General features: G+C 44.2%; 1 protein-coding gene across 1 annotated transcript in view; it reads right to left on the bottom strand.

Moving 5' to 3' along the window:
- LOC124711474 overlaps window positions 1–23,012 on the bottom strand; it is a 188,093-nt gene that overhangs the window by 129,677 nt on the left and 35,404 nt on the right. The window contains exons 4-6 of the mRNA XM_047241580.1: window positions 13,462–13,731; window positions 6,182–6,489; window positions 712–1,044 (exon numbers count right to left, since the gene is read on the bottom strand). Coding sequence (XP_047097536.1) covers window positions 712–1,044; window positions 6,182–6,489; window positions 13,462–13,731 — 911 coding nt within the window. The remainder of the gene's footprint in view (window positions 1–711; window positions 1,045–6,181; window positions 6,490–13,461; window positions 13,732–23,012) is intronic.

Genomic DNA, 23,012 nt, shown 5'->3' with positions numbered 1-23,012 from the left:
AATTGTAAAGCAGAAGACTGAAACGTGGATATGGGAGGAAATCAATGTTAATCGAATTTATTCGGTCTGTAGGGCACCACGTGTACCAAAACATTTTGGAAGCAGTCCTTCGAGCCTTAAAGATGGAGGAGAGAGAATAAACAAACATAGTATTTCAAAAACCTTGAACGGGAAGTAGATATATTCATGTGGTGATAGTGAAATATTAAACCACAGAAAATTCTTTCCCTTGGCAGACCGACACAGCATAGACAGAGCAAACTGGGAAACGACCTAACCAGGTTGAGTGTATCAGCAGACTGGAAGGAGTAGGTGCTAGACAAACGGAGGCAGATGCATCTAGTTCGGGCGGCTAGTAGATTATGGGGTCTGTGGACAATGGATGACGAAAGTAATGCTTACGATAAAGATCCTTGTTCAGTGGTTCCGGAGACATCAGATGTCAGGCACAACGACGCCACAATCGTTGGTAACACAACTTTGTAGAGCACTGTTCCTTATATCAGACCCCTCGGCAAACATCCTTGAAAAAACGGCGGAATGTTTATCTGTAGACTTTATATGTGTCCTGTACGAGTGAATATCACAAAGTGTTCGGACGGGATAACGTTCATTCGTTGTAAATGACGTGTGCCAGAGGCGACCGCCACCCGGAATGGTCTCGTCTCTGAGACGAAGGGCGGAGTGCGGGCGCCCTGCAGGGCCTAGGACAGCCAGTCGTGCTTGACCATGTCGGCGGCCTTCTCGGCGATCATGATGACGGGCGCGTTGGTGTTGCCGCGCACGATGGTCGGCATGACGGAGGCGTCGACGACGCGCAGCCGGTGGACGCCGTAGACGCGCAGCCGTGGGTCCACGACGGCGTTGCGGTCCCAGTGGGGGCCCATGGCGCACGTGCCCACCGGGTGGAAGATGGTGGCCGTGTAGTGGCGGATCACGCACCGCCAGTACTGGTCCGAGCCGAAGGCCCGGTCCGCGCACGCGGGCATCGGGTTGCCCAGCACGTACGCCCCGATGTGCTGCATCGCCTTCGTCTCGGCCATCCTGCCACACACAGACACACCAGCTGGTGAAGCACCTGCCGAGTCCTACTCACACGACAGCTAAAAAACCTCTCACTGACAACGGACGTGAAACATTACGCTATGTTATTTTGCAACAGAAGTGCCTTCTAACCCTCTCTCTTAACCCATCTTGAATTACTATGTTTTAAGAAGTACACATAAACACACCGTTGTTGTTTCTGTGGTCTTCAGTCCTGAGACTGGTTTGATGCAGCTCTCCATGCTACTCTATCCTGTGCAACCTTCTTCATATCCCAGTACCTACTGCACTCTACATCCTTCTGAATCTGTTTACTGTATTCATCTCTTGGTCTCCCTCTACGATTTTTCCCCTCCACGCTGCCCTCCAGTACTAAATTGGTGATCCCTTGATGCCTCAGAACATGTCCTACCAACTGATCCCTTCTTCTAGTCAAGTTGTGCCACAAACTCCTCTTCTCCCCAATTCTGTTCAATACCTCCTCATCAGTTATGTGATTACCCATCTAATCTTCAGCATTCTTCTGTAGCACCACATTTCGAAAGCTTCTATTCTCTTCTTGTCCAAACTATTTATCGTCCATGTTTCACTTCCATACATGGCTACACTTCATACAAATACTTTCAGAAACGACTTCCTGACACTTAAATCTATACTCGATGTTAACAAATTTCTCTTCTTCAGAAGCGCTTTCCTTGCCATTGCGAGTCTACATTTTATATCCTCTCTACTTCGACCATCATCAGTTATTTTGCTCCCCAAATAGCAAAACTCCTTTACTACTTTAAGTGTCTCATTTCCTAATCTAATTCCCTCAGCATCACCCGACTTAATTCGACTACATTCCATTATCCTCGTTTTGCTTTTGTTGATGTTCATCTTACATCCTCCTTTCAAGACACTGTCCATTCCGTTCAACTGCTCTTCCAAGTCCTTTGCTGTCTCTGACAGAATTACAATGTCATCGGCGAACCTCAAAGTTTTTATTTATTCTCCATGGATTTTAATACCTACTCCGAACTTTTTCTTTTGTTTCCTTTACTGCTTGCTCAGTATACAGATTGAATAACATCGGGGAGAGGCTACAACCCTGTCTCACTCCCTTCCCAACCACAGCTTTCCTTTCATGGCCCTCGACTCTTATAACTGCTATCTGGTTTCTCTACAAATTGTAAATAGCCTTTCGTTCCCTGTATTTTACCCCTGCCACCTTCAGAATTTGAAAGAGAGTATTCCAGTCAACATTGTCAAAAGCTTTCTCTAAGTCTAAAAATACTAGAAACGTAGGTTTGCCTTTCCTTAATCTTTCTTCTAAGATAAGTCGTAGGGTCAGTATTGCCTCACGTGTCCCAACTTTTCTGCGGAATCCAAACTGATCTTCGCCGAGGTCGGCTTCTAGCAGTTTTTCCATTCGTCTGTAAAGAATTCGCGTTAGTATTTTGCAGCTGTGACTTATTAAACTGATAGTTCGGTAATTTTCACATCTGTCAACACCTGTTTTCTTTGGTATTGGAATTATTATATTCTTCTTGAAGTCTGATGGTATTTCGCCTGTCTCATAGTGCTCTGTCAAACTCTTCACGCAGTATCATAACTCCCATTTCATCTTCATTTACCTCCTCTTCAATTTCCATAATATTGTCCTCAAGAACATCACCCCTGTAAAGACCCTCTATATACTCCTTCCACCTTTCTGCTTTCCCTTCTTTGCTTAGAACTGGGTTTCCATCTGAGCTCTTGATATTCATGCAAGTGGTTCTCTTTTCTCCAAAGGTCTCTTTAATTTTCCTGTAGGCAGTATCTCTCCTACCCCTCGTGAGATAAGCCTCTACATCCTTACATTTGTCCTCTAGCCATCCCTGCTTAGCCGTTTTGCACTTCCTGCCGATCTCATTTTTGAGACGTTTGTGTAAACACACCAGGTGAAACATAGTCCCTCCCCTCAGGAGAGAGTACACTAACATCGCGCAACGTCGCCCCTAGCGTGGGTAATGGCTGGCCTCAGTATGGACAGTCCACAAGTTACTTCAGGTATGCCATAGGCAGCTGAAACACCTCATTGCTGATTAGACCCCATAGAGCTTCCGAACTGAGGGGATGTCGACTGCACGTTTCACTCGCTTTTCCGAATACTCCCAGACATTTTCAGTTGGTTTAACTTCGAGCGAGTTTGCAGGTCAGTCGAGGGTGAGAGGGTCCTTCCCCAGCATGCATCCTCTGCCGTCTTACCAAATTCTCGCCCCTCCTCACCCACATCGAACACCTGAGCGCCTCCTATACTATCTGCAAGCTAGTTCCCAATAACTGCATTGTCGGCCCTCTGATCACCAACTCTGGTATGCTGCCGCGTCCTTACAAACACACATCACCGTTCCTACACTGACGCAGACACTCCGTACCCTGTCCCGAGGAAACTTCAACCAACACCCTCTCCCAGATTATGAGATCCGCGCTGATATTTATCCCTCCTACCAACTTTAACTCTTTGCGTCTATTCCACTTCATATCAATAGTCCTATCTTTTTCCTCTCCATGCGTCCCCATTCCTTTCCTCTTGTTACTACTACCTTACCCACACACCAAACTCCTCGTTACGCTCTGTCTTTCCCACCTTCTGCATTCCCACTATCTGCACCAATCCCTAGTTTCATCTCCATAGTTACCCTGCCTAACTGATTCCTATATTTTCTATCCACACTCCTCAGCTCTATGAATCATATTCCTCTCTTCCGAAGTATTCTCACGCAGAGAAGATTTTAAGCGAAAGCGCAGTGCTTCATTTTTTTTCTCAGCAGAACTTTGGCGTTTTGCCATGTGTTAAGTGGAAAAGAGGTAGAGGACTGCACGGCTGGTCAAGAATCTCTTCACTCAGCGTGAATATGTCACAGATGTGCTTAGAAAAATTGCAATCGAGAACTACAAAATTTCAAGAGTGCACATTCGAAACTAGTCAACATATGTACACTGATGAGCCAAAACAATATGACCACCTGCTTGACAGCTTTCTGTTCGTCTTTGGAACGAAATACATAATTGATTATGCGTATCAGGAAACCGAGAGTTTGTTGGTAGGTTTGTGGAGGTTTGTGGCATTAGATGTCTACGCACAGGTCATGTAGTTCGCGTAAATAACGGACCGCTGAGTTGCATAAGCCGTGATGGTGCCCCATAGCGACCAGCTGGGTTTCATAAGACTTACATCAGGCGAATTTGGACGCCGAGACATCATCATGAGTTCACTATAATGCTCCTCAAACCACTGTAGCACAGTTCTGGTTCCGAGACACGGACAATGATACCCCTCAAGCAAGAAGGGATGCAGGTGGTTCGCAACTGTCAACATGTCTTCGAGTGCTACCAGAGGTCCCATGCAAGCGCAGGAGAGCGCCTCGCATAGCTAAATACTGCTGTCACCAGCCTGCGTCCAAGCGTCGGGCCGCCGTTCACCTCGATGACGCCTTTCGTGGAGACGACCATCGACCTACTGAGTCGACGGAAAAGCCGACACGTTTCCATTGATCGACGGTCGAATCCCAATGGTGCCGTGCTCACTGTAGCCGTAATTGACGATGTCGTTGGATCAACATGTGAACATGTAGGGGTGGTATGCTGCTGAACTCCATGTTGAACAATGTACGATGAACGATGTGCACCGAAACACTTGTGCGTGCTCCAACATTGTTCGTTTTCGGCGGAGATGCCGCAGATTACCATCCGTCCTACGTTACAGAGCAAACAAGCCTCCGAATCCCACGTTCTGTGAAGAGTCGAGGACGTCCAACCATTTAGCGCCAAGTAGTAGTTTCACTGTCCTACCTGTTTCTCTTGATGCCCACGACAGTGGCATGTAAACTATCGAAGAGCTTCGCCGTTTTCGAGATACTCTTTCGTAGGCTCTGCGTAATAATAATCTGTCCTTTGTTAAAATCGCTTTTCTAAATGTATTTCCCCATCTGCAACCCATATCTTCGCTACTTTGATCCCCCGTCCGTATCTGCTCCTCTTACACACTTTTGTTACTGCGTCACGTGCCCGCAACGCCACCAGGCGGCATCCAACGTCGCTGTTAGCAGTGGTCACAATGTTTTGGTTTACCAGTGTACTGTGTGTGACAAAAAGTATCCGGATACCCGTATATAGTGCGGGATTGGCCACTAAGTGACATGAGAGGAGGACACACCAGAGTAAGAGGAGTTGGGGAGTGCGTATTGTGTTGTCAGTAGGGAAGCAGCGGCAGCAGACTTGAGTTCGTCAGGAGGGCTCAGTGACCTCCAACGAGGACTAGTCATTTCATGTCACCTGGGTAACATATCCATTAGGGACATTGCAACCTTTCTAAAGCTGCCAAAGTCGACTGTCGGCGATGTGATTGTAAAGTGGAAACACGAGGAACAACCGTAATTAAACCAAGATGAAGCAGATCTGATGGCCTGACTGACAGGGACCATTGCGCATTGGGGAGGGGAGGGTGGTCCACTAACAGGTGTCCAGATACTACTGATTACATAGTGTTCTGCTTCCTACCTAAATCACTTTCGGTACCCATGACACCGTTTGCAGGTGTTTGAAACTCTAGAATTTTTTTATTTTATGAAAAATGAGCTGCTATATTTTAAACTTCATGTTTTGAAAAAACTCAAATTTTATGGTTAATTAGCTCAGTTTTTACCACAGTTTCTAATAGATTTGGAAAATTCTAGTTTCATACACTTGTAAGTATGATTTTTATGCTGTGCAAAATTCATCGAAGTATCTCTCTTACTTATAAATAAAAGTGTATCTGTAGCAACAAATGCAGCCAATAGTAAGTGAAATAGTGATGAAATTTCACATGTAAAAAAAATTTATTTTGTTATGTTGTTGAACTTCCAGTGCTATGAGTGTGAATCCTGAATCCTTCCTGATCATGCTGACAGAGTTTTAAGAATTTATTTGTAAAAGTATAGACAGTGGAAATTAAAATGTCTTGTGGTGCCTTTCATGCTCCAAGTCGCCCCGTTGACAAATCATCTGTATGTTCGCACTGGGTGACTATTTTTTTCGTATGGTGAGTTTACTGGAATTACGACAAGAGCTGCACGTGGCGAACGTCGCTCGTGGGACACGCAGTGCGCGAGGCGCGGCGGCCCCTACTCACCGCGAGCCCAGCTGCATGCCGGCCACCAGGATGTCCAGGTCTGGCGACTCGCTGAAGTAGCCGGAGTGGATCTCCGGCGCGCCCCACACGGGGTCCGACTGGTTGAGCAGCACGGCGCCCCGGGAGCGCGGCGCCAGCAGGATGGGCCGCACCGTCACGCCGTCGTAGTAGGCCAGCGGCTCCACGTTCGTCTCGACCGCCTCGGCCGGGTCGCGCAGCAGGTCCGCCACGTTGGCCGCGTCGAACGAGTACTGCAGGTCGGGCCGGTCGTGCTCCTCCTCGAACTGCGACTGCGCGAACACCCCCACCTGCGGCGCACCGGGCAATAACATACTCGTGCGTTTACCTCTCTTACATACGATGTCATTTCTTCACTCTTTACACGTGCTTTCAAAACTGTCGACTTCGACGTACTAGCAGAAAGAACGTAAAATCTTCGATCCCCTGCCGTGGCAGAAGCCGCTAACGAAAAGGTATCAGTGGATGAACATAATCTGGAGGATCAATATTAGGGCCGCTGTTATTTTTTCGTCCAAATAAACTACATATTGCTTTTGTCCCCCACTTCAGCGACCATCTGCTGTATCTAAGCAACAGCTCAGAATATATACACTACATAAATTCTGTTAATGAAAATCTCCATACTATTTATATTGCCTCATCCACTGTTACCATCCACGTGCTTCAGACGAGATGTGCCAGACCCGTTATAATTACCCGACAATCGGCGAAGGTAACGTTAATCGACAGACCCCTGCATTTCTACACGGGACCAGTACACTCAGGTCACAAAAGTCTTGGGACGTCTCCTGATATCTTCTCTGACCTCCTTTTGCCCGGCGTTGTCGAGCAACTCGACATGGCATGGACTCAACAAGTCGTTGGAAGTCCGCTGCGGAATTGAGGAAGTGTTGTGGGTGCGGGATTTTTTTGCACGAGCCGACCGCTCGATTACGTCCCGTATATGTTCAATGGGATATATGTCCGGTGATCTGCGTGGCCACATCATTTGGCTGCACTGTCCAGAATGTCCTTCAAACCGATTGCGAACAACTGTGGTGCGGTGAAATGGAGTATAGTCATCTGTAAAGATCCCATCTTTGTTTGCGTACATGAAATCCATGAATGGCTGCAAGTGGTCTGCGTGTAGCCGAACATAGCTATTTTCAGTTAATGATAGGTTCAGTTAGACAGGAAGACCCAGTCCATTCCACGTAAACACAGCCCACGCCATTATGGAGCCACCACCAGTTTGCACAGTGCCAGAGTGCCACTTGCGCCCGTGGCTTTGTGGAATCTGCACCACGCTCGAACCCTACCATCAGCTCTTACCAACCGAAATCGAGACTCATCTGACCAGGTCACGGTTTCCACTAGCCTAGGGTCCAACCGTTATGGTGACGAGCCCAGAAGAGGTGCTGCAAGAGATGACGTGGTCTCAACAAAGACACTCGCGTCGGTCGTCTTCTGCCGTAGCTCACTAACTGAAACGTTCGTCTCATGTCCCAAACTGATTTCTGCTGTTATTTCACAAAGTGTTGCTTGGCTGTTAGCACTGACAACGCTACACAAACGCCGCTGCCCTCGGTCGTTAAGTGGACTTCGGCCACTGCGTTGTCCGTAGTGAGAGGTAATGCCTGAAATTTGATATTCTCTATGGCTCACGAAATATTTAATTCCTAACGGTTTTCGAAATGGAATGTCTCATGCGTCTAGCTCCAACTACCACTCCGCATTCAAAGTCTGTTAAATCCCGTCGTTTGACTATTGTCACGTCGGAAACCTTTTGACAGTTCCGCCAATGCACTGCCCTTTTATACCTTTTATAAACGACACTACCGCCATCTGTGTATGTACTTTTGGGACCAGAGTGTAGTTTTGACAACGGCCACCAGTTTAACTTTGATCTGGGAGATGCGGTTCAGTTCTCACATCTTTGACACCAGTGATAAGAGCCACGTGGCAATTTCATTATAGACATATACTGCAAACACCAACATTCGGCCACTGGACTGGAAACTATAAACTGCAGTCTCATCATTTGAAGCCTTGTATCGTTCTCAGTCTATGAGTAAAGGAAAGTACTAAAACCTATGTGTGCCAAAACATTTGTACCAATTCAAACATAATGGATTCCAGCGACTTAAAGAGATTTATTGCCCTCCTAGAAAACCTCGAAAAGTCCGTTTATTTCGTCAGTATCTCATCCGGCTATGTATTGTCGCCGCATAATCGAGTAAAATGCTACCGCTAAATAATAACCCCAGTCTGGATGCCATAGACTTTTTCTCGGACAAAGTAGCGCTATGGTTCAGGCACTGGACACTAATTTAGGAGGAGCCACCCAATCACTTATATTTAGATTTGCCATGGCTTTAAACGAGGTTGGAAAGCTTCCTTTGAAGACGCCGCGACCGATATCTTTTCCTAACCATTCCCGGTAAAAGATAGTGCTCCATTCCTAACGACATCGCCATCTACGGCATGTTAAAACCTACGTCACTACTGAGTAAGCCACCTGACGGTGCGTAGCGCAGGGTACTTCAGGTACCGTACTGCTAGTAATTGATCCCCCCTTTCCTGATTCATTCGCGAAGGGTGCGTAGGAAGAATCTTCCTTGCTTCTGACCTCCTTAGTGCCTCCTGTCTAGAATTTCAACTGACGGTACAGCTACACGTCCACGAAAGAGAACGTACGAGTCATTATAACTTTTCGCAGTTGAGATAAAATGTCTCCTGATACGTACAGACCAGGGGTTCTGTCTTCATGAGCTGGAAAACTGGCCAAAAACATCTGTTCTGCGTTCGTCAGAATTCCAGAACCTGTCCCCAGCACCGGACTGCTAATTTATGAATTCCTAACAACTCCCAAAAAGGGTTTATCCTGACAAATTCGGAGCGTTAAGCGCTTTCTCTGCCATTCTGTCTCTTCCAGTAGTCGTTCAGTGCTGCGATCACGCGGCTGTTTATGCAGGCAGTGGGAAATCTGAGCTTTCACTTCGAGCACAGTCGCCAACAGATGGCACTAGAGTAACCGCACTAGATATTTCTACTACATACATCCCGTACCACAGAGAAAGACACTAAATTTGTCTGTTAATATGTGTCACAAATAATGCTGGCAAATTCATCTTCCTCATGAATTAGTAATTAGCCGCGAGTACAGTAGAGCCCATGCCGTAGTGTAGAGAAGAGACTACTACTGCAGCCTCCGTCACGTAAACAACACGTATTTGTTAGTCGCAACGCACGCTGTCTTTAATGAGACAAGGCAGTAATGACAGCAGGTCGATGATTCAGTGACTTCATGTCCGCGAGATAAAATCTATCCAAGGGGAAACCCACACTAAAAGTTTGACCGGTTTTCGATCCAAGACTAAGAAGGAAAAAGTGGGTGATAAAAAACGGGGTGTGATTCCTAGGTGGACTGGAGGTTCTGAAGGTTGACACTAACTGGTTCAATGACTGTTGCAATTTAGTAGAGAAGGAAAGAGGATGAGAACTGTCTGATGGCTGGCGCCTTGTTCGCGTGTTCAAAACAGATCGTTAGTTTCCCTGTAATATGATGTTTTATGTCCTACACAGAAAGAAAGAAACTGTTGAAAGAATCTGACGAACTTAGAAAGCGCCCTGCTTTCTCTAAGTACGACATTACCGAATTATTTTTCTTCCTGGTTCCGACTATCTAATTTAACTCTCTGACCGATGTCTCTGTCCACGTAATCCTCAAGGTCGGGGGCTACTTGGGGACGTTTACTAGTTCCACAAATAGAATGCACAGGGGAAGTAATTTGATTTATTTTTCATTTCTCCCGTAGGGGATCATATTTTTATTATGTGGATTTGTCGTCCCGAAACTCTCAATTCCAGATTTTATCTTGCATATTCATATTTTGCTTGCTCGTAGTTCTTAAGGTAGGCATTTTAGAGCCTATGTTTTCTGGTCATTTTTTGCTTCGAAACATCATTTGTGTCACATCACTGAATACTGAGCATCCCCCTGCGACACCCTGTATAACTTTTAACACATTGAAGAGCAACGTGAAAGTTGTCATCGAGATAAATACAAAATTACGGTAGAAGCATATTAATAGTTGACATGCTCTTCTTACAAAAGGGTATACAAACCATTGTATATTCTCCGGTCTTTCAAGCAAAGCAGTGCGGTGGCACATGTCGGCAAACAGCTCGCGATGATGAGACGACTTTCTAACAGGTGGCTTGTAGCGTTGTATCTGTTCCGGCAACCAAAAAATGATGTGGTTGACATTCTTCACTTCAGTCGCACGTTGGAGATGCGACCAGACCAGTTCCATGAATATGCTTCCAGTAACAGTGGTCGCTGTTACAGAGTTCGTGAGTCTTCTGGAGCATCGATGTTTCTCGTGCCAAAAGTTAGTAATCAGCAACGGATCTGTTTGATATAACGTTTGCTTTTGCATTTGTTACTCTGTGTTCCATTTGTTTCTAACTATTAATTTGTCTGTAGCTGGTAATTTCACGTCTGCCCTCTCTCTCTCTCCATCATAATACCGGATAGTGACGTCATATGTCTTAGTAGTTCTAGCGCTGATTTCGAATCAGAGAAGATAACGAACTTATTACAGCATACGTGTGGTCCGTAGTGTAGCTTTCACAATCGTCAGGTTCTTAGGTAACTTGAATTTCCTTGAAGTATGACAGCTACTACCCAATAAGCACAACCTCACCCGACTTCATTCTTCGAGGCGTTGTGTAGATGAGCCTTGAGTTGTTTAATGAGGTGCTCTGTCAACACGCAGCTACCTGAACGACCACAGCCCAGTTGTAGTTGCAGTACACAGGCGTCTCGTTCATAAGTTGAGTTGCTCATCGTGCGCACTCTGGCTTTTCAGCTGAACTGTCTCACAAGCTTCTCTGAATATCAATTCTTGCAAAATCTTGATGGGTAAATTTAAAGAGCAGTGTTGCGTACCTTCATTTACTGAGCCTGATTTCTTAACTCTGTGAGCCCCAGTGGTTTCTGCCTGAGACCTCCATTTTACTAAATTTATGTAAAGTATTGCAAGAGAGAGATTTCTAGTTGTACGCTGAGGTACTTCTAGGAGTGTAGTGCATTGAAGCAGTCTGTTACAGCGTTCAAAGCAACAGTCGTCGCGGGGATTGTGCTTTGTGGTTATAAGTGACTCTGGCATGCGCTTAAAAAAAGAAACAAGAGCCATGTTGAGGAGATCGTAGGCAGTGGAAGTAAGTTATCGTAACGGAAATTTGAGGTTAAAGCACTCCTTTTATGAGTATCACGGAAATGAAACTACTGGGACGTTACGTAGTTGTGATACAATTTTTTTTCAGTTTTAGACTCCTTTTTGCATGTAATTTTTGTAGGCGTTATGGGTTGGTGGAAGTTTTGACATGTGGGAATTGGTTTAGGAAAAATCCGAGTTTGCTTTCAAATTTATGAAATGAAATGAGGGTGGTTGAGAAATGTACGACCCAGTAGTTCCAAATTGAAAAAATCTCCTTGAAAAAACTGATTGTTTACCTTTTGCCAGTTTCATCTCACACTCGTTGCTTACTGTGATAAAAAGACCAATTTTGTGAAAAAATTTACATTTACATTTAATATGACGCGTATCCTTGGTCTTCTACGGTCTAATTGAAAATGACGTTATCGTCAGAAGTGGCCGATAGTGCTCTGAATAAACTCTGTTTTTAGCAAAAATGCTGTCTTAGAAGAAATAATGTCGTGGTTGAAATAATTTCCAATGGCTTTGTAACGAAGCGCGAGACAAAAATTGAGCATTTCTTTTACACTTTCGTACTGTCTGTTTGGACCTACTAATGTCGTAGCAGCGCATCTCTGAATCAGTTCAATGCTTACATTTATTCATATTTAAAGAGAGCTTCATTATGCAAGTGTAAATACTGACCGAAATATTTCACGTTTCCATACGATGAAGCATGGACGATTCTTCCCTGTAGACAACAGCTTCGTTAGATAACAATCGGACAGTACTGCTGACACTCTGTGATAATTTGTTGATATTGAGAATATGTGCGACGCTATTACTTTTGCTTGGGACACACTCCATGTTACTTTCGTTTCTGTTGAACGTTTGCCATCCGGTATATCGCAGAGGGCACTGTTATTCAAAAACTCATCAGGACCATGTATTTCATGTTAGATATCCTATATTGTCGCATCTTAGTTATTTATTAGTCGACAATGTGGTATAATGCAAAACTCCTTTCGGTAATCTAGGAAAACATTATCGACCTGTTCGCGAGCATCTACTGTCTGGAAGGTATCGTGTGTGAATGTTAGGCACTACGAGTTTTCATCAGGTGCATATCTTATTGTACCCCCATACATCAAGTAATAGTACAGCCTTATGCACCTAATAACAAGAATAGATAAAAACGGAAATCTACTTACAAAAGTTAAAATATGGCGAGGAACATAGAATGCCCAACCATAGTTAAAAGTGTAATCTCCGTAGAACAGATGGTCAATTAATAAATTTTTTTGGCGAGAACATGGGCATATATGAACAAGAAGTAAACAGTGTTAAGTGGTTCGACCCCTATATATCAAATGCATACCAGGCTCATGAGCACCTAAATATGAAAACATATAAAAACACAAGAGTACTTTCAAATATTAAAAGATAGTACACAACATGGGTGAGAATACTGAAGACCCAAACTTCGTAGTTGAAACCACGCTCTCCATAGGGCGCATAGTCAGTGCGGTTGGAGCTTTTATATACCTCGTCATGTCCTTGGTCATGTTTTAACGCGCACCTGTTCTTATAATTAGATGATTATTGCTCTTATGTTAGTTGAGGTACAGGGGTGCAGTTGCTATTATTGTTTATTTCTTACTGTTTACCTACATTCCTAATGAGGTGGCTGTAAGCCAAGAGACCGGAGCACCTAATAAACAATTGGTTCAAAGACAGATGTTTGCATCGCTTCAGATATCAAATGTACTACCACAGCTGCGGGTCCTCTGACGGCAGAGTCGTTTGTAAAAGCGAGATGTGTTTCACACGGTTTATTTTTCCTAGATCCTTGTGTCAAGCCTTAGCGAAAAGCTTCTTTTCCTGCGGGAGCTAGATAACTTTTGGGTTACTCTCTATGATCTTGACAAACTTAAACGGCAGGGATGACCTGACGCACTGAACTGTTCACTACGGGAGAGGTTCTCGATTAATATTGGTTGCTGCAGGGGCTAACTCCGCACCGTAATTAGCATCTCACGTGGCACGCACTCAGCTGCAGCGCGAGGCCGGCAGTACCTGGAGGGGCCCGGTGGAGGCGAGCGGCCCGTCGCCGTGGTGCTGGTGCCTGCGGATGTCGGCGACGCGCTGCTTGTTGCCCGAGGCCGAGGTGTTGGTGCGCGGCACGACGAGCACCAGCCCGTCCGTGGTCACGTGGTCCTGCAGGTTGCGCCCCACCGGCAGGTCGGACACCACGGGGATGCCGAGCGCAGACAGGTGCTGCTTGGGGCCCACGCCCGACAACATCAGGATCTTCGGCGAGTTGATGGCGCCAGCCGACAGGATCACCTGCAGGGAATGATCGACTGTTTCGCGGGTGCTGCAGCTACAGTGTTTTCAGACAGCTGCCCTTTGCGTACAGCTTCTCCCAGCTACAATAGAGAGCGAGCAGCGCTTTTGTTGGAATTCAGACCTTACCTCCGTATACTGAGGTATCATCGGTGACCCTCATAATATGAAGAACAGCGAACGGAACATCCTCTGTCATGCTTTAACTGGTAAACCATCAGGCCATCTGCCAGTATGGAGAAGCATTGCTGGGGTAGAACAAAACGTGGTTATTGAAACCAATGGCACAGACTGACAGTCCTCATTTCGATGAGTGCTGGCAGGACATGTCTTAAGACACAAGATAACTACTTCCATTGTACTAGAGGATAATGCAGAGGGAAAAAATTGTAGGATAACACAGGCGTTGGTCTGTGTCCAACAAATAATTCAGCTGAAGTGATTGGAAGAACACAGGAAATCGTGGCATTCCGTGTAAAACTAGTCAGAAGATGCAGTAGAGGGAGAGAGGAAGAGGGGGCAGATGACAAATTATTCTACCCCTCCCCAATGGGTTCCTTCGTCAGAGACATTAAGTATTAGAAATATGCTATATGTTGGAGACAGACAGAAACTCTCTGCAGCCAGGAAGGTTGCTATTTAAGAACCACAAGATAAGAGGTTTGGATAATTCACACAGTTAGCCGGCAACATACGGAAAGTCAAAAAAATGGTTCAAATGGCTCTGAGCACTATGGGACTTAATATCTACGGTCATCAGTCCCCTAGAACTTAGAACTACTTAAACTTAACTGACCTAAGGACATCACACAACACCCAGTACGGAAATTCATGTTTCATAGAAAATATAATTATGTAATTAAAAAGAATACGGCCTGCAATAGCTTCTAGACTGCAGACTGTTCTACGCTATACACCATAGGAGGACGTCATGTAAAATATGCTGTTGTAGTAGTTAATACATTAAAAATAAGAACTGAAGTGAGGTCCCCGGCGAGGGCAGCTACCAGAGTGCTGTACAGATTATCGCTTGTCAGGTGGTAACGGACTGTCTTTTATGTTGCGGAAGATGCTCGGATACAGCTTGAGTAGCTGATCGACGTTCGGTTCAAACCAACAATGAGACGAAAGGGGTTCAAGGCTTAAGAAACCGAGTAATGTCGAGTATCCTATGTACATTATTAGGAACAAGATTTTTGAAATGTACTCATGCTCATCAAATTTTTTTGTGTATCATTGAAGTTACGTATAACTCAGCATCATTTGTGTATTCCTTGTCTTACTCTGTTGCTTGTATTATTTATAATCAATGAGTATGTGAATGTGACGAAGTTTACCAAGAGACCGAACAGGATCGTAAGTGGACCTTTGTTTTATAGCTAATTGTGTTTCAGCTATTTAACAACTTTCGTTGCATAATATTTTAATACAGCACTGTTAGTAGCGATATTGAACGTTCTCATTATCAAAAGAGAGCTCAGAATGGAAACCACACTGCTTTTCTGAATAGAGAGGAGGGGGAGGGGCGGGGGAGAGCAGTAACGATAGCAGAACCTTTTCAAAACTGATGTAAAGTTTATCGCAGCCTCAATAGTTGTCTAATTAGGGAACTGAAAGTGCTAGCAGTGCACCGAGAAAAAACGCATAAACAGCTGACTTTACGATTGCTAGTCAGAATCGGCGCAAGTGCTAATGAGAAAACATCAAAAGACTTGTCATAATATGTACGAATAAATCATGCATTACAGAGAAAAGTTCTCAAATTATGCGCGGAAATCTTGTAAGAGCGGAGGGAATGTACCACAAGAAAACGTTTCAAATTAGATCTGAAGACTTGCAGTCTACCACTCTACTTTTTCAGAAAGCCTATTGCGGAGGAAACGAGCTGAATAGTGCACCCCTTTGTGTAGAAAGCTTTTAAGGAAGTATTCTACAAGTGAATATCGCCTCTCGATGTAGTGTTCACTGAATCATGTTACAGTTCTTTCAGAATGAGCCAATATTGTCAAAAACAAATCCCGAGACACCTGAACAACACCGCATATCTGTCGGACCGTATTTCTGTCGACTGCAAGACGAAAACAATTTGCATCACCTGTCACGTTTTGTGCTAGATCACTGACACGCTTATCAAGAAGAGCAACAGACGAAGAACAGAAACCTGTGGCACACCCCATTTTACGTGTTCTCGTCACATTCAACTTCGGTGTCACATCCGTATAATCACGCAGTAGTTCCGAGTTCAGCAAAATCCTTCTGATGATAATGTGGGCCATCGTAACAGTTTTATCGTCTATAACCACAATTGATACTGAATGGAAGAGAGCGTACGGCATTTCGCCATGTCATAACAGAAGCTGAAAATTTGATTGTTCCGGACGAAAAGGATTAACACGATAACGAATCGGAAGAAAAAATATCCCTGTCTCGTGGGCCCCTACCACCACGGCACAGCGCATCTCCAGGTTGCGGATAGGGGATACGGCCTTCAGATATGAAGGGTAGCTGCGAATACAAAAAATAAGCAGTCGCGGACAGCCAGTGGGGAGCAGGCGATGGCGTGATGAACCATCCCTGTTTCTTCTTCTCCTACTACCAAATCTATTCATCAAGAATCAGCAACATTAATGGGCATGGGTCCCTTTGAAGTAAAATATTCCGGAGGTAAACTAGGTTCCCATTCGGATCTCCGGGCGGAACCTACTTCTAAGAGATTCAGGCCGAAAGGAACTTTCGGGTTGGGAACATGGAACGTTAAAAGTTTGAACAGGCCAGGAACATTCCAGACATTATTAGGCGAAGTAGATAGATACGATGTAGACATTACAGCTATTCAAGAAACTCGGTGGCAGGGTGAGGTTAGCATAAAGAGGGGTAACTATATATTTTTCTGTGGAGGTGCGGAAGCTCACAGTTTCGGAACAGGTTTCGCAGTACAGGGAAAAGTGCTTCACGCAATCAGAGATATAAGGTTCATTAGTGACCGATTATCAGTTATGGTGTTGTCCGGCAGGTGGAATAAACTAGTAGTAATTAATGTACATGCACCAACTAAGGACACTGAAGAGGTTGTTAAAGACGGCTTTTATGAAGAACTAGATCAACTGTGGGATGAGTTCTCCTCATATGATACAAAATTAAGCATAGGTGATTTTAATCTGAAGATAGGGACGGAGGAAGCATTCCGGCCTACAATTGGGAAAGAAAGTTTGCATAACATTTCGAATGATAATGGCACAAGGGTGGTTAACTTTGCTGTTTCAAAAGACATGATTGTTCGGAGCACATATTTCAAAAGGAAGGACATTCATAAAGCAATTTGGGTCTCTCCGGATGGACACACCCGAAACCAAATTGATCATGTTCTTGTAGCTCGGAGATGGCTCACTAGTATAGAAAATGTTAGGACTTTCAGGGGAGCAGACTGCGATTCTGATCATTTTCTTGTAGTTGCCAAAGTTCACCAACGGCTATCTACAGCAACATCAAGGTGTCACAATGCAGGACTTGTTAGGTTCGACACTGACAAGCTAAATGGTGAAAGCTTTAGAAGAAGGTACATGACAGAAATTTCAAATGGGTTTGATGCTCTCAGGACACACGAAGATCAAGGAGAGGATGTAAATAAACAGTGGATCACTGTGAGGAATAATATCAAAGATGCAGCGAAGGTCACAATAGGTACAATTAAGAAGAACAGGAGGAAACCTTGGTTTGATGAGGAATGCAGGAAATTGGTAGAGGAAAGAAGAAAAGCGCGATAAAATTGGGATAGAATTGGAGACAGAAAACGAGAGGAGTTCTTGAACTTGTGAAGGGAAGTTGGTCGTAGGCTACGAGCAAAGAAGAGGGATTATTGGAAAAATCAATTACAAAAATGGAAATAAACAGTAAAACAAAAAACATTAGGGAACTTTACCTAGACATAAATGGGTATAGGAAGGGCTTCAAGGCTAGGACAAATGCACTTTGAGGGGATGCTGGGGGAATACTGACAGACCCCAGTGCTATATTAAGTAAATGGAGGGCGCATTTTGAGCATCTATTAAATGTACACCAGGAAGCAGGAAATGAGCAGGCGTACGAAATACATACAGCAGAATCCCAGGTACCTGAGCCAACGTTAAAGGAAGTAACAGATGCAATCAACAAATTGAAAAACCATAAAGCACCAGAATCAGATTGCATAACTCCAGAATTAGTTAAAAATGGGGGACAGAAATTGGTGGAAGTAGTTCACAAAGTGATAAGTGAAGTATGAAACTCAGAGATGATACCTGAAGAGTGGCAGGAGTCGATTCTGATCCGAATTTTTAAGAAGGGCGACAAAATGGATTGTAGTAATTATAGAGGGATATCGCTATCACCAGTATGTTCCAAAATTTTCTCGAATACTCTGCTAAGCAGACTTACACCATATGCAGACGAAATTGTGGGGGATTACCAAGCTGGCTTTCGGAGGAACAGATCAACTATAGACCAAATATTCACCCTGCGTCAAATTTTGGAAAAGAAATGGGAATACAATAAACCAGTTCATAATCTTTTCATAGATTTTACAAAAGCATATGATTCAGTATTGCAGTCAAAATTGTACAGAATTCTTTTGGAACTTGGAATACCAAAGAAGTATGTTAGACTTATAGAAGGGAGTTTGAAAAACAGAAAAGGTAGAGTACGCGTGGGGAAATTGGAGTCAGAAGAATTTGTAATAAAGAATGGTCTTAAGCAGGGAGATGCCCTGTTTCCGCTACTTTTTAATTTAGTCCTAGAATATATTGTACGAATGGCAGCAGATAATTCAGAGGGTGTGGAGTTAAATGGGAATTTAAAGGCATTAGGGTATGCAGATGATCTAAACATCATTAGCTATAGGAAAGAATCTGTAACAGCAAATGCGAATACGTTAATCATGACTAGTGAAGATGTAGGTCTAAGGATAAGTGAAGACAAAACTAAATACCTGGTTACTACTAGAATGCCAACAGCAGTAGATCAGGAAATGTTAAGAGTTGGAGACATGCAGTTTGAAAAAGTGAACGCATTTAAGTATCTAGGCGTGGACATCACTTCGAGAAATGAGATTGAATCCGAACTGAAGAAGAGATTACGGGCGGGAAATGCGTGCTACTTCTCACTGAATAGATTACGTTCATCACGGATATTGTCTAGGAATTTAAAGATTAGAATATACAAAACTATTGTTCTACCAGTTATGCTGTATGGGTGTGAGACTCGGTCTCTCACTGCGCAAAATGAAAAGCCGTTTCGAGCATTTGAAAACAAAACTTTGAGGAAAATTTTTGGAGCAAAAAGGGATGAAATTAGCGGAGAGTGGCGAAAATTGCATAACGAAGAGGTTCTCGAACTCTATTCAAGCCCTGACATAATCAGTATGCTGCGATGAGCGTGTCACGTAGCTCAAATGGATGAGGGCAGGGCAGCGCGCAGAGTACTGGCAGGGCACCTAGAAGGAAAACGTCCTGTGGGGAGACCGAGGCGTAGATGGGAGGACAATGTGGAGGCTGATTTGAGAAGCCTAGGTATTCAAGGTGAATTCAAGGAAATAGTCCAAGACAGGGACAGGTGGCGAAAATGCGTTGCTGCGGTAATGGGCTCTCGAGTCCGGTATGACCAGTAAGTAAGTAAGTGGATTCCATCTATGACTCCAGAAGAGGCGAGGCAAAACCGTCTCCGAAAAAGTTGCACGTCTTCAGAATGGATGTTGAAGGTGATGATTTTTCGGCATAGGTGACAATAGAGAAATCGCTTACACAAGTACGCTGAATGCCACTGAAGCGTAAACTGAATGTCTACAGTAGCCGCAATCAAAAATTTGTGCAAGATCAAGAATCTGACCCTAGTTTCCTGCATACTGCAGATAGGTGCCTTAACCACTGGGCTATCTGAACATGCGACCAGTCCGACCGAGGCTGTCTATGATATTTCCATTTATGATTTTTCCAACTCTGCTACCAGAGGTTCCACCACGGGGTATGTGGTAACAGCCCCACTGGAGAACGTGACTTACCTTCCACCGACACTGCTACACTCCGTTCCGCTTTACAAAATTGCAAACAGCGTGTTATTGTAACCTTATTAGCGATCCAGACGCAGCTATCAAATACGTTTCCTAAACTAAAACTATGCGGTTTGTAATTCCAGAACAGTATTTCTGTGTGTAGTCCGCTATTTTAGATATTCTCCAGAAGTTAGTACGTAGTCAGCTATTTATTCATTACTAAGAATCATTTACAAATTTGTAAAGCCACTACGCCTAACTCCACAAATAAATGATATTCGTCATATGTCGCGATGTAGTCAGAGAGGCAATACACAATTTCATCAAGTATCTAAGATATCGGAGCAGTACTTTATTTTTGCGAAAAGCTTGAAATTGTTGATTGTGCGTATTCAACCCACCACACACACACACACACACACACACACACACACACACACACACGTTTTTATGTATAGATGTCACCAAATATTGTGAAGTGTCATTACTGAACAAAGGTAATGAAATTCAGTCCGTTTAACGGACCGTAAGTAAAATGATAATTTTACTTTTTTTTTTTGCAGTCCTCTGATGCTTAAACACGTTTAATACCTGATGCACTAATGGTTACTTCGTTTTTATTCTACTTACGGGAAGAAGTATAATATAAAACCTGTTATCTCTTTTTTTTTTACAGGTGAGTGCCTTCCGTGTCTTCTTTACTACCAGCCATCTCGCCGATGTAGCTGACTCGAGGTAGGTTGTTCTCTCTTCCAAATTTGACCACACTTGAATTTCGTACACCCGACTATCATCGTTTTTCGTGCCTCTCTACCTCACGGGGCTGAATTATTCGGCTTTGCTCTACGAAAGTTAGGACAGTGCAGTACAGCTCTGGCAATGTTTGCTGATGTGAAAAATCCTGAGGTGCACCGTTGTTCAGAGTCCACGTGAAACTCCAGGTCCCCTGCAACTGGCTGCTTTAGCCGGAGGAGGGCAACAGCACACTACCTACACTAGGATTACGTATTAAACAAAAATGTATCCAGAGTCAGTGAAGTGAAATCTTCAAAACATCGAGCACCTGTGTGTGGAAGAACATTAGGAATGAAGCTGCAAACTAAAAATTCTTACGTCTCAATATGCTTGAAATATAGCGAAGCGCTTGCAGTCTAAATAAGACTTTAATTGCAGTCGTAAAAAACGGGTTATAACATACATTGCTTGAAAAAGAACAGTTGAAGCTGGGACATGGCAGTGTAAACATTGACAGAAGGAAGAGGTCATTTTATCAGTGGGACATAATGACCGTTTTGTGGAAGAGAGACAGTGGTCCCTGTAGAACGTATAATGCCGAGAAGGGAGTTGTACACGGTGCCAGTGGCGTCAGTCAGAGCGTGGAGAGGCGGGCGAAACGAAGAGGTAGCCTGCAAATTGTCCTAGCAGCATTGTTGCAGTAAAAAACCAAAATTTAAGCGGACACAAAGATTTTTTAGAAGATATGAACAGAAGAGATGAAATAAGACGCATAAGACAGTGTTAAAGATCTGAAGATCTAGCAGAAGATGGATGCAGTAACAACAGATTGTCAATGCGAAGAATCAAGACATCGAATGTTCGAGAAGGGACCAACAGCCGTCACAGAACGCGAATATACGCTGCACTAACAAAGACTGTGTACCTAATGTAACATACAAAATAGGAGGTGGAGTGTGAACTACACCAGTCGTAAGAACTCTCTTATAAAAGTGATAGTTACCGATCACTCGCGTTTTAATGTGAACTATTTTATAAAAGCGTTTACTGTGAGGAGCAAAGGACATGATGAAATAGACAGTAAAATATTGATAAATAGACGTCGCTTTAATATATCGTTACGTGGGCTTCCCTTGTTGTCATTAAAACTATGTTCTTGTATCGGCCTGGCTCGTATCATTCCAGTTTTAGCTTCTGCAGAGTTTTAAGAGGTGTTATCAGCAAGACGGTACGCCAAAGGAAGAGCTGTCGCCATTTAACATTTTACAGACTTTTCTTTTTTGTATTTTCGAGCCGATTTATCTTCATCTTCGCAGCTTCCTGTGGACTACAGAACATGTGACGCTCTGCAGCTACAGTGATTGTCAACTGGTGCAGAAGATATACCTTCCATACTTCTACTACACAGGGAGTTTATACACTATGTGATCAAAAGTATCCGGACACATGGCTGAAAATGACTTACAAGTTCGTGGCGCCCTTCACTGGCAATGCTGGAACTCAGTATGGTGTTGACCCACCCTTAGCCTTGATCACAGCTTCCACTCTCGCAGGCATACCTTCAATCAGGTTTTGGAAGGTTTTTTAGGGAATGGCAGCCCATTATTCACGGACTGCTGCACTGAAGAGAGGTATCGATATCAGTCGGTGAGGTCTGCCACGAATTCGGCGTTCCAAATTATCCCAAAGGTGTTCTGTAGGATTCAGATCAGGACACTGTGCAGGTCAGTCCATTACAGGGATGTTGTCGTGTAACCACTCCGACACAGGCTGTGCATTATGAACAGGTGCTCGATCGTGTTGAAAGATGCAATCACCACACCCGAATTGCTCTTCAACAGTGGGAAGCAAGAAGGTGCTTAAAACATCAATATAGGCCTGTGCTGTGATAGTGCCACGCAAAACAACAAGAGGTGCAAGCCCCCTTCATGAAAAACATGACCACACCATGAACACCGCTGGAAGAAAGGATACTGCGGAGACATGGCTTAGCCACAGCCTAGGGGATGTTTCTAGAATGAAATTTTCACTCTACAGCGGAGTGTGCGCTGATATGAAACTTCCTGGCAGATTAAAACTGTGTGCCGGACCGAGACTCGAACTCGGCACCTTTGCCTTTCGCGGGCAAGTGCTCCACCAACTGAGCCATCCAAGCATGACCCACGCCCCGTCCTCACAGCTTCGGTGGCTCAGATGGTAGAGCACTTGCCCGCGAAAGGCAAAGGTGCCGAGTTCGAGTCTCGGTCCGGCACACAGTTTTAATCCGACAGGAAGTTTCATTCTATAGTAAATGTAGATATAGATGTAGAATATCTTGAGCACCTAGATCACCCGATTTAACCCCAATGGAGTTCTATGTATCGGATTACATTAAACACAGTGTCTTTATTCTCCGCTTCCGGAAAACGTCGACGAACTGCGACGACGGGTAACACAAGCAGTTGCCTTTATACATCAAGACTTTCTCCATACGATTTGACAGGAAACTGATTGCAGATGGCATATTTATCGTGTTCTGAAAGGT

Source organism: Schistocerca piceifrons, chromosome 8 (genome assembly GCF_021461385.2).
Source record: "Schistocerca piceifrons isolate TAMUIC-IGC-003096 chromosome 8, iqSchPice1.1, whole genome shotgun sequence".
Classification (NCBI taxonomy): domain Eukaryota; kingdom Metazoa; phylum Arthropoda; class Insecta; order Orthoptera; family Acrididae; genus Schistocerca; species Schistocerca piceifrons.
This window is presented reverse-complemented; position numbering and strand designations above follow the sequence as displayed.